Below are 13,286 nucleotides of genomic sequence, written 5' to 3'. Positions count from 1 at the left end.
AGCTTTCCTGACAGCCCCCCTACAGGCCCGAGCAGAGGAGCCTGTACTGCACTAGGGGAACTCGAATTGAGAACATGGAAACATCAGGGGGGTTGCTATATTTAGCCAAAGAGAGTCATACAAACTTCCATTTGATTAAGATACTGATTTAATGATCTCAATCGCGCTATTTGAAAAATACTGTGGATAAGGCTTCCGTTTTACAACCAATGGGCATCATGTAGGATAGTTAAAAATACCCAAGTGAGCAAGAGAACATGTTCCACTGTTCTAGTAACTCATACAGGGACTTCTGAAAATCACAAACAGGTCACCAATGTCCTGTTGGAGCACTGGTTCAATACTACACAAGACTTAAGAGTGCCACCTACCATGCCACCTATACCACTTCTCTTACTCTTCTGACATTTCTAGGAGGCCCAAAGTATTGTAGTGCATGATGCCAAAGCCTGAGATCACCTGTGTAGTGTATATATGATACTGTTAAGCTATTATGCTACTGTGCAGCTGGTACTTAATCAAACTATTTTCTGGGTAAAGCTCTAAAAGCAATCAAGGCAGACTAGGAGTAACAAAATCATAACATACTTTTATGACTGTCACACCAGAGATAACAGTAAAGACAACATGACAACTCTAAAGGGAAGAAATCAGACCAGAAATAAGGGAAAGTAGCAAAAATCAGCACTCACTTCATAGAAATATGTCAGAAAAGGATTTTAAAAGCAAAATAAATGTATTTAGAAGATGGTGTCATGGAAGGATTAGCAAAGATGAAAGGATAAAATTCTCAGTACCAACATACCTCTGAAGTAGTCAGATTTTTCTACAAACACCTTCACATGATTTTTTTAAGGAAAAAAAAGGCTAAAAATGTTTACTAGATCCCAAAAGAACTGATGGAGTATGACTCTTTTAACGATATATCACTGCACATGAAAATGCCACATCCTTCATAAGTTAACCAAAATTCAAAGCTGTAATTGTGTATAGTGTGCAGTGCTATACTGATTATTACTTTTTTGGAAATCAGTTATGAAAAAATATTGAAAGCTAATGCTATAATCATTGAATATAAAGGGAATAAGATGGGGTGTGCTAGGGAGTCTTGGGTTTAAAACAATAAAAAGGGAAATGTTTCAATAAAACTATATGAAAAGAAAATTTTCAATTAAAAATGATAGCTTATTATCTACACCTAAACAAGGAGCCTAAACTCTGAGCCCACAACCCCAAAGTGCATATTCTGCATCTCTTATTTCATATATACATATATACACACATGCATACATATATCTCATATTGCATATTCTCCATCTCATATTTCATATTCTGTATCTGTTGGCTTTAATTCAGGAAGACAGGTAAGGATGTCTTCAATTCTAAGGAAATTCTGAATCTCATTGACTTCAGTTGGTTTTAGGAACATGCTAAAGTGCTTTCCTGAGTAATGGATACTTCACTGAAGCAAGCCTTTACCTGTACTGAAAACACACAGTAACTGTGGGCTTTTAAAGACCTTTCTTCAGAATTCAAAAGATTATGGAAATGTAAGTCATCTTAAAAGTAAGGTAAAGAAGGATGAAAAGGAAAAACGAAGTTCTTCAACTTAAGGGTACTCTCTAAATTACTCCCTAGACATGGCTACACATGTAATTAATGTGCTTTAAGATTACTGTGCATCAAAATAAGGTGCAGTAAACTGCGCCCGGGAACATGTCTACATTTGTGCCTGCATCGGAAGCAAATTTCCTCCCAATGGGAGCAGTTGAGTCCAGGGCTGTTCCTGTCCCTCTGGCCTGCTCTGTCGCCCTACAGAGGGGAGCTCCAGGCCCTCCCAGTGCCAGCCCTTGGCTGGCAGGGGCACAGGGGTCAGGCCTGGGCTTTGGGGAGCAGAAGGAGCTGTTTGTCCTGGAGCAAGGAACAACTCCCAGCCTCATGGAGCTCAGGATCACAGACTGGCTAAGCAGCACAGGCTTGGGGCAATGCCCTGTTCCTGAGTATGGGGGCAGGCAGCACCAGGACCAGGGAAGGAGGGGAAATGCGAGGGGGAAGCAGCACTAGAACTTTCCTGTAGGCTTTGTTAAATATGCCATCAGCGTGCCTAGGTGGGAAAAAAAGATCGCATGTAATGAGGAGGATTGAGGGCCAGGCCTAGGGGGTGGGAAGGTGGGCACGGGATTGCCCTGCAGAGGGAAGTCCCCGGCTGGCTGGTGGATCTCTGCACCCAGTTCCTTTTCTCCCCACTGCAGTGCTGGTCAATTTTGAGGGCTCTAAGTAAACAGAGCACAGTCCCCAGCCCTTCCCACCCTGGCTCAAGGGAAGGCTGATTTCAGTCTCCCCCAGCAGCAGGGCACAGGCAGAGACGTGTGTGCTGCTGCTGCTGCTTTCAGATCTGCTTGGAAGACAAGGGTTTTCTCCCAGCTTGGAGCCCTCCTTCCCGGTGGGTAGTACAAGGTATACATGTCATCTAGCTGCTTACCTCCCCCGTGATGCCCGGTGCCCAAGCGTGGGTTTAAGCAGTGCCAGGACTGGGGGCGGGTAGAAACGTGAGGGGATATGCAGCTCATGGTCAGCATTGACATATATGCTACTGCACATTAGCTATAATGTGCTGTTAATCTAGGGCCTGTATTTGTTGGTACTAGCAAATTGTACATTAGCCAAATTTACTGCACAGTAAGTCCTGTGCATGGGTAGACACTGATGCTTTACTACACATTAGTCTAGTGCGTTATAAAGCATCTCATATATACATCCCCGCTGTGAGTCAATACAGCAGTGATGCTTTTTATTCTAAATAGCAGCAGAGTAGCCACTGCTGAACCTAGTAGATAAAGTCTACTGATCTGGAAGTGCAGTGTACAGGTCCCATCTTTCAGGAATAAAGATTCATTTTTGAATAGTCAATCATTTGTGCATAGAAAATTGTAGCTGCTGTTATTTGTGCATAATACATACTTAGCATTTAATTAATTGGGATAAAAATACTTCTATGGTCTCATGAGAAGATTTTATTGTAATTTGTTTTCTTACCTTGGTTGCAGGTTTTTCCAGTGTATCCTGGATGACACTTGCATTTGTTTGGTCCAACACATTCACCGTGTTTGCATCTAGGCTGACATATGGCTGCACAAAAAAAAAATGTATATAACTGTTCTGGTCTAATCAAGGTTTATGGTACAGTTTCAAGGAAAAGGCCACTGGTCTAACATTACTATAATAATCACTACTACTAACTCTTAGTCCTCATACCTCACTTCATATTTTCACACCATTGTGAAAAAAATAAATATGCTTTCAACAATACAAACCAAATGCACATCAGGTGGATGATCTAAAATGAGCACTATGTTCATGTATAATAAGATATAGTGCCGAACTCTTTACAAAACTCTTGATTTTTTTTAGTATCTGACTAGCAAAGACACACAGTCTTAGTGATGCACCAAGTGATGCATGTCATTCAGTTCACTATGAATCAGAACTGTCCTAACTATATAGATAGTACATGTGTCAATACAGGGGCTAGAGTCTAATAATAGATAAGCAGCAGTGCAATTTCTGCTAAGCTTTTGTCCCCTCTGCCTCACTGAGATAATTGTATTTCCTTACGATGAAATATTATGGATGCTTCTGTTACTTCCCTGTTTGACATAACAAGCCCAGAAAATATAAGGAAACTATTCTGTCTCCAAAAGAATGTGCATCACAACTAACTAAGGAGAGCTGACACAGCTTGCAAAACCAACTGAAAGCTCACCTTTACAGTCCCCTAATACTGATGCAGGCTTGTAAAACCCATTTCCCCTGCATTTCTACTAGGCTTTAATGGTCACAGATTTAAAAATGCCATGCCTCCATTTCCCTTCAGCATCCACAGCATCATCAAAGGATCAGCTGAGGTAATGTTTTGGGGTTGCTGATGCCTGTTGTGCAACCAGACTGTGCTGTCAGTCCAGTGCAAAGCAGCTGCGTGTCACAAGAAGTTCATTTTCAGCTCATACTACAAATGAATAAAAAACACGACTATTTTTACCTTGAAAAAAACCCCAGCTGGACAGTAAATTTTATTTTCCATAAGGAATATAAAAAACATGTGTAGAGATTTCATGGACAAAGACAGAAAGGAGAGTTACCATTTCTAAGCAATATCGTACATCTAATAATATACCGTAGCAGATGATATGAACTTTCTGGTTTTTCTGCCATATGCTTTCTCAGTTTCTTGATACGCAGTGATTCAAGAGAGACTGTTGGGACTGTGCATGAAATCCCATCCTGCCTTTAAATTAATGTCTTCCCGGGACCTAAGACCCACAATGCAGGCAGTTCCTGGCTGGATGAGCTTGTGAGTTCGTGATGTAAGCAAGACAAAGGCAACGCAGACAGGAAACCAGTACATAGCATAACTGAAATATTTTATTTTTATGATGTACTGTATTCATGTACTTTCAGTTCATTTTGTTAAATACTGGTATCATTTAGCATTTGTCAAGTAATGAACTGGAGCCAGCTGTCACATCAATTAACTAGACAGTGAGTGTGTCTACACAAGACGCTTACTGTGCAGTAGCCTAATAACACTGTGCAGTAGCGTGCTGCACAGTGCTAATACACTATTATGCAGTCTTATTATGCTACTACGTAGTAAGCTCATGAAAAAATTGTGAGCTGGAACTACTGTGCAGTAACTATAGTTATGGCACATTTAGTTATTACTTCATTAAGCAAGTACTAAACTCGCTTAACATGCAGGCGTGCCCAGTAACTTGCACAGAATCATAGAAAATGAGGTTTGGAAGGAACCTCAGGAGATCAATTAGTCCAACCCCCTGCTTAAAACAGGACAATCCCCAACTAGATCATCCCAGCCAAAACTTTCTCTAGCCAGGTCTTTAAAAAATTATCCAAGAATGGAGCCTCCACCACCTCTCTGGGTAACCTGTTCCAGTGCTTTACTACCCTCCTACTAGGAAAATTCTTCCTAATATCTAACCTAAACTTCCCTTGCTGCAACTTGAAACCATTGCTCCTTGTTCTGTCATCTGCCACCACTGAGAACAGTTCAGCTCCATCCTCTTTTGAATCAACCTTCAGGTAGTTGAAGGCTGCTATTAAATCCCCCTCAGTCTTCTCTTCCCTAGATTAAATAAGCCCAGTTCCCTCAGTGTCTTCTCAGAAGTCATGTGTCCCAGACCCCTCACCATTTCTGTTACCCTCTGCTGGACTCTCTCCATCCAATTTGTTTACATCCTTTCTGTAGTTGGGGGGCCCAAAACTGAACACAGTACTCCACATGTGGCTTCACCAGTGCTGAACAGAGAAGAATAATCACTTCCCTTGACCTACTGGCAACACATCTACCAATGCAGACCAGTATGCCATTAGCCTTCTTAGCAACCAGGGCACATGATTGGCTCATATTCAGCTTATTGTCCACTGTAACCCCCAAAACCTTTACTAGAGAGCTGCTCCCCAGCCAGTCAGACCCCAGCCTGTATCTGTGGATGGGACTGTTCTGTGGCAAGTGCAGGACTTTGCACTTGTCCTTGTTGAACCTCATGAGATTCCTTTTGGCCCAATCCTCCAATTTGTCTAAGTCACTCTGAATCCTAGCCATACCCTCCAGCATATCTGCTACTCCCCACAGCTTGGTGTTATCTGCAAACTTGCTGAAGGTGTACTTTAAGCCATCTTCAAGGTCATTGATGTAGACGTTGAACAAAACCAGCCCCAGGACTGACCCCTGGGGCATGCCACTTGATACCAGCTGCCAACTAGATATCAAACTATTGATTACTACCCTTTGACCCTGATTCCCCAGCCAGTTTTCTATCCACCTTACACTCCATTCATCCAGCCCATAATTCCTTAGCTTGCCTGCACAAATGTTGGGGAGACTGTATCAAAAGCCTTGCTAAAATCATGGTACACCACATCTACCAGTCTCCCCACATCCACAGAGCCAGTCATCTCATCATAGAAGGCAATCAGGTCAGTGAGGCATGACTTGCCCTTGCCCTTTTTCTCCTCCAAGTGTTTAGATATGGAGTCCTTGAAGATCTTCTCCATGATTTTTCCAGGGATTGACATGAGGCTGACTGGTCTATAGTTCCCTGGAGTTTTCTTTTTCCCTTTCTTAAATATGGGCACTACGTTTGCCCTTTTCCGGTCATCAGGGACCTCTCCTGATCACCACCAATTTTCAAAGATGAGAGCCAAAGGCTCTGCAATCACATCAGTCAACTACCTCAGCACCCTCAGGTGCATCCCATCCTGCTCCATGGACTTGTACACGTCCAGCTTTTCTAAATAGTCCTAAACCCGTTCTTTTACCACTGAGGGCTGCTCGCCTCCTCCCCAAACTGTGCTGACCGGTGCAGTGGTCTGGGAGATGACCTTGCCTGTGAAGATAGAGGCAAAAAAGACATTGAGCACTTCAGCCTTTTCTGCATCCTCTATCACAAGATTGCCCTCCCCATTCAGCGAGGGACCTACACTTTGAAGCTGAATCATGAAGCTGAATGCAATAAGGACCTTTTGTAACAGAAATCAGTCTTAACAAAGCCACAAATCTAACTTTTTAGCTTCCATTCTAGGCCAAACTATTCAGCCAGAAAAAAATGTAAAACATTACTTGTAGCTGTAGAAGAGCTATGCAAACAAAACTCGAACCATCCAAAGATTATTCCTACTTGTTTCCAGAGTTGGCAGTTTATACAACTGCATTTACTAAAGCAATTTAGTAAATGGGTAGAAAAAAACCTCTTTCACAAACATCTGTAAATTACAGACAATCCTTGTCCTCTACGAGGGAAAATCTTTTGGATGAAGTACTTTATATAGTTAAGTTGCCTATATGTCTATACATACATAAGGACAACAAACTTTCTTCTTCAGTGCTGAAAGAGTAGTTAGATCTTGATCAACATTTTCCCACTTTAAATTTTTTTTGATACAGCAAGTCGGTCTTAATGGCTTTCCATGACAGGTTGGTAGCTGGCTTGCTGCCAAGTCTGACATAAAGAGTATGATTGTTTTCTTAATTTATTACTCTATTTGAAAGGCTCAGGGACATTTTTGGTAAATAAAGATGCTTCTTTAACAAGCAGAATCTAAAGAATACAGTTATAGACTGCAGTACATAGTTTTTTATCTTTAAAATATTTCTTGTTATTAAATACAAAATTTCTTTTTTAAAAGTCATGAGGGAATTAAGGCACATATCTTTCTTTCTAATTCACCAATCTGTGCTTGAAGTCTTGTATTATTTAGAAAATTGATGGATGGTGTGTTATGATTAAAAAGCAGCTGAAGCATCATGGAAAACTTCTAAAACATTCTGCTTAGAAGCAATTTTGCTGGTCTTACACATTTTCTCAGTGTAGCTACTTCTGTTTTAAATGCCAAGGGCATTTACATGAATAAAGGGTTTTCGTTGTCTAAGAATGCAATTGTTCACTGGAATTGTGTTTGTGGAATCACAATACTACAAACCTTTAGTAACAAAGGATGATAAAACAAGGAGGCCTGAGGGGCCAATTCCTTCCAACTGAAAATAATGGGAATAGTGGAAGTGGAAGCAAACACACCCAATCTATAATAACAGGTAAATAAAAAATGTGCCAGCTTGTAGGCAACTAAAGACCATAAGTACTAACAACAAATAAAAATGGGAAGAGAAATAAGGAGATCTATGATATTCTGACACAGACCAAACAGAAATGCCTCCAACATTTAGATGGGAAAGATGTTAGACAAGCTTTTGGACACAAAGCAAGAAGGTCCTTTGTACCCAAAAGTTTGTCTAACATCTCTCAAAACTATACGGTTGACCCAATAAAATATATCACCCAAAAACCCTTTGTTTCTTGTGTATTTCTCGTATAATACTGAGGATGCTGCATTTATGGGGCTGCTTGCTTTAACTGTGTTGGTCAAACAAGCAAATCTGATTTTGCATGTAACATGGTCACAGTGAAATCATATTAGCATAGGAAAGGAAAGGCATAGCCTGTCTTTTTACACTTAACTGAAAACAACTTCTGAAGTATTTATCTGCAAGGTAAATTTCAGATATCAAACATGGAATGCAGGTTCTATCATTAAATCAAGCATGCTTTTAAACAATTAGCAAACCACAATCAATGCTCTCATGGCAAAACCTATGCCGGAATAAAGTGTTACTTCATATGTGAAACAGGCGTTTGGGAGCCTGTACTTGGCATTAACACTATTCATAAAGAAATCTGTTCATTAGGGCACGTTTAATATTAAGCCACATGTTGTTAGGCATGACAACTGAAATTCAATACAATATTATGATTGAGAATTAAACTCATAAAAGTAAAATTTCAGATTCAGACTCGAAGCAGATTCAGTCTCTAAGCAGCTGTAGCTCAGCTACATTATGCGTGCACTGTATAGTGCTTCCTATTCAAGAAGCACTATATACTAACCTGTATGTGGTCAGCTCACACTGAACTCAGTGAAAGTGTTTCCACATATTTTTAGAGCAATTCCTTGAGTGCTCGGAACCATTAAGGAACAGGCCACCTTCAGTTAAATCTGACACTTGCACCCCACTGACTTCAAAGGAGTCTGTGTGTATACAGAGTTCTGTCTGCGTAGGATCGCTTGTAGGAGCTTAGCCTAAACATGGAGTTATGAGCCTAATGTTTTTGAAAATAATGGCTAGTTATTTCAATGATCTCCCATAACTAAAAGAAACGTGGACTTGTTTATTTTGTGCAAGTAATTTAAATACGTCACCCTGTGTAATGCAATATGTAGAGTTCCAGCTATGCTTACTCACGTGACAATATGTTCAGCTCATGTATTTTATTTATTTGCAAGGATGTACAGCAAGGAAAATACAAGATTTTTCACTGAATGCTATGGGTGCCCTGACAATTTAAAAAATACATCAAAACAAAGAGACCTCTCAGTTTTCCCAGATCAATTCAAATATAACATAGTTATGACTGACATTAATCAGACCCATGCCCTGTCCTCAGAGTCCTACCTTGTCCCATCCCTTCCAATGCTGACAAACACCCATACCTCCCTTAAACAAGGGGGAAAACACAGGTTTTTGCAGTTAGTGTCTGAGGCGAAAATGAATTTCCAAGGCTGAGAACCTTCAAGTTTGTCAAATGGAATGAAAAACATTTTTTAAAAACTTGTTACAAATTGTTTTTTCCATAAAACATTCATACAACAGGCTGACTGTCCATACCTATACATATTGATACTTTGTAGCTGTTACGATCGTTTTTTCCAAAAATCATTTCACATCAATTCTGAAACTGATATCCTCACAAAGTATAAAGTATATTTAAAAGACCAAGCAATTATATAATACTTCCATACATTCAGAAAGAAACTTTAACTATCTGTCTTTTAGGCTTACCATCATAGTCATTGTTGCAGATTTATTGACTGTGCAAATAGCCTATTTTAGCGCTCTAAATTTTACTTTACTGACAGAAGGGATGCATCTACACCTGCAAATAAGCATGCCTAAATTTAATGTGCTTTAAGCTAATGTGCATTAAGCGATTTTTGGCAGGTGTCTATTCATACAAGGACATGGGACTATAGCTAGTCCCAAATTCCAGCATGGAACTAAAAAGTTAGTCCCAAGTCCCTCCAGTGCTGCCATGTGTCAGCACTTGGCAGCCATGTTGAAGCCAGACCCAGCTGCCAGCACTTGGCAGCCATCTTGGAAACTCTGATCCCTGAATAGCCCCTTCTTCCAGGAACCATGTGCCCAGCGCAGGGGCAGCACACACCAGCTCCCTCTTTGCCCACCCTGCCTCCCCATGCTAGGGCTGCTCCAGGTCCCTCCCTTATTCCTGCCAGCAATGCCCTGAGCCCCACTGCTTCATCCAGGCCCCTGCCAGTGACCACCAGTGCTCCTTGCTTCTGCTGGCCATGGTGCTGGCCCCAGCAGTCCCATCCCCCCTCGTTCCCCCTGGCCCAGGCCCCAGGACAGGTGTGCACCCACCAGTGGTGGCCAGGACACCAGCTGTGGGAGGCCCTCCCTGACCCCTTCTTCCTGCAGGCGCTGCTCCAGCCTGCCTGCCCCACTGCCCACACACTCCCTACCTCCTGCCCACCTCCAGCATTACTTTCAGGACACGCATGTGGTTGAAACAAAAACATTTTATTATCCTCACAATACCCATCTCCATCCCTCCCCTCCCAACAAATAGAACCCCCTCCCCCTCAACCAACAGAGCCCCTCCACCACCCTCCAAAAATAAAAAACCTGCTTACACGTGGGAAATTATACACAAGGGGGAAATTATTTACAATATTTTGGGTCTTCAAGCCCAGAGTGGGGAGCTGCAGGGGGGCCTAGAGGGAAGAGCCCCCGGGCAGGTGCCCAGCACCCCAGCCCCTGGATGTTCTCCTGCAGGTCCAGGGACCACAGTGACCCCAGTGGGTGGCAGCCTCATGCATGAGCAGATTTGCAGCCACGTGGTGCAGATCCAGGCCCAGGCAGGTGGCAGCAGGCCTGGGACGGGGGCTGAGCCAGGGGTTCTGGTGGGCAGGAGGTGCCCAAGGACCTCCTCCCAGGGCCAGGTGTGGGCCTGCTGCAGTGCGGAAGGCAGAACCCAGGGGTCCTGTGGGGCCATGGGCAGAGGCCAGGCAGTGGGCGACATAGACATGGCCTCCAAGGCCAGGAGGATGTTATCCATGGCCTATCCATTGGCATTCCCCTGCTGCTGGAGCGGCTCCTGGGCCTCCACTTGGGCCCAGTGGTCCCCCTAGTGGCTAGGCACTACACATGCGTTAATGTGCATTAACTAATTGCGCCTAAATTTGATACCTGTATTTGTAGGTATTAAATTTAGTCATGATTAGCCTAAGTTAACATGCATTACAGGTTAGCCTAAGCTAAGTTAAGCCTTAGCCTAAATTAGCCTAAGTTAACTTATGATTAGCCTAAGTTTATGAGCACACATGTAGACACACACCCGTAACATGCCTTAACTTAGGCTAACGCACATTAACATGTCTCATGTAGACAGGCCCAAGGAGTGTAAAATAACTTTTATCCTAATTACAATACAACCACTAATATTGTATTTATTCTCAACAAAAAATACTGGGGAAATCTTTAGAGTAAAGAATTTCTTCAGGGTTTCTAAATAAGATGTTTTTAAGCAGAATTATATTAATCTTCTACCAAGTTAAAAGGGGTAGTAGCTGTTGTGACTATTTTCAGTTATACTGTTAATCAGTTAGTGAAGGGTTCATTTACATTGCAAAATAGACTGATTCAGCTGTCCTAAGTTTTCTCAGCTAAGTGTCAACAGGTTTTCACAGTGATTTCACAAAGCACCTGAGCAATAAAAATGTACATGATATTATATGGTAGACTTATGCAAGCTAGTCATTTTTTTAGTCACATTAAACTAGCTTCTAGGGGAGATACATATTCTGAAAAGGAGACATTTTTTTCAACATGAGTAACAGCCATTGCCTAGTCCCTTTCATTAAAAGTGTAGCATTTGTGGATGGAGAGGCTCTGGGGGCAGAGAAAACTCATGAGTGACCCATTTAAAACTTACCTCAGGTGAAGTGAGGAATGCCCACAACAAACTGCTCCATGGGATGCTTCCAGAGCCATTGCTCTCTCTCCATTGGTGGTGGACTGATCCAGGACACTACCTCCAGCCTCAGCAAGGGGCAGCCAGGGGACAGTGAGCAGCATCCCAGGAGGGAAAATGCTGAAAGTCTCTCTGGCTGGACCTCTCACCAGAGAAGGTCTGTGACAATCAGTGACAGTGGTTGAAGGACCACCCACTGAGCCACGGACCAGCACTGGAACACTGTGACCAGAGTGCCTGGAGAAGAGGGAAGCTCAAAAAGGCAAGTAGTACGTGGCCTGTGGTCATGAACCAACTGTAAGTGGGCATTTTACTTCCAAAATTCATTTTTCTATTATTTCCAGGATTATTTTAGTGGAGCCATCAAGGGGATTCTTTTTTTTTCCCCTGGGGGCATGAGTAAGCTTAAAGGTATTTATTTTTGTTTTAGTCCCTCTCAGACTTATTGACAAGGGCATTGATAAAAGAACAGAGAGGGAATTCCTTCTGAGGACACCGTATGTCTGCTTAATTGATTCTCAAGGTGACAAGACTGTCAAAATAACTGCACAGAGGAAATAATACTCATATAACAGATAGATGAAAGGACACCTATATACTGAGTGATGGTGATCATGTTCTGAACTAGTGAAAAGTGATGTTACAGAAGCTAGTTGAACGTTGCAATAATATTTAATAGCCCTGCTGGGGTGACCAGTATCCGTGCTCCAGAAGGAAGTGGATGTGCCCCTGGTGCTGAGTGCTGTGGAGTGTACTGGATGAGGTAAGGGTGGGATGGAGGGGAGGTGGAGCCCCACAAAGATAACACCCCCTCAGCAGACCTGAGTCTAGTTGCCCCATTGGGATCAACTTCCTAACTTGCATAAGATCAAAGTCATGGCAGGTGAGCATAAAAGAAGAACTAAACTCGAGGGGGAAAGAATATGACATCGACAGGCAGCTGAGTAAGGGAGTAGCAGTGTTCCCCAGTCTGACATCACCTACTAGAAGGATGCCAGGTCAAAGAGGACCCAGACCTTATAACACCTATCCTTGACAAGCATCTAAATATCTAATCTAGTCTTCACGAACAGCTGAGCATATTGTAATTCTAACAAGGGAATACCACACATGGAAAACAAAATTCTGAATCATCTGCAGAACGCTAGTCCTTCATTTCCAATAAAGAAGCGATTCAAATGTAAGTAATAACTTTTTGGTATTGCATGCCCTTTAGGCAATCAGGTTAACAGAACTACTTATTTTCACATCTGAAGATTGTGGTGGAGACTATAGGGAGCCTATTATATCCCTATTAAATAATAGCCAAGCTCCACCTCCATGGACTTTGTGATTTACATTAGAAAAGCTGCAAACGGCTGTCACTGAATCTTTTACTCAATCATATGCCTACCCTATTTTAGGGACCCTCCAGAACAAGATTCAGTCCAAATGTGAACTGGAACAAGAAAACCATAGTAATTTATTAGCTATCAAATGGTCACTATGGACGCATCCAGATGAAAGCTGACATGTGGTATGTGCTGCCACAGACTGATCTGTGGTGCCACACATGCTGCACATGTAGGCATTCCTTGTGCTGCTACTTTGCAGTACAGGGGGGAGGGCTGACCCTGGGAGATCCCAGCATCAAAAAAACCCAGACCTAAAAAAAGCAGGGCA

At 42.3% G+C, this 13,286-nt stretch overlaps 1 protein-coding gene across 3 annotated transcripts in view; it reads right to left on the bottom strand.

The window, feature by feature from the left end:
• The window catches only part of NPNT (nephronectin), a 93,930-nt gene that overhangs the window by 57,173 nt on the left and 23,471 nt on the right, over window positions 1-13,286 (bottom strand). For all 3 annotated transcript variants that reach the window (XM_019521929.1, XM_019521931.1, XM_019521930.1), the window contains one exon: window positions 3,037-3,129. In XM_019521929.1, the coding sequence (XP_019377474.1) occupies window positions 3,037-3,129 (93 nt within the window). The remainder of the gene's footprint in view (window positions 1-3,036; window positions 3,130-13,286) is intronic.

This window comes from Gavialis gangeticus, unplaced genomic scaffold, assembly GCF_001723915.1.
Source record: "Gavialis gangeticus isolate Ggan-Ray unplaced genomic scaffold, GavGan_comp1, whole genome shotgun sequence".
Lineage (NCBI taxonomy): Eukaryota > Metazoa > Chordata > Crocodylia > Gavialidae > Gavialis > Gavialis gangeticus.
This window is presented reverse-complemented; position numbering and strand designations above follow the sequence as displayed.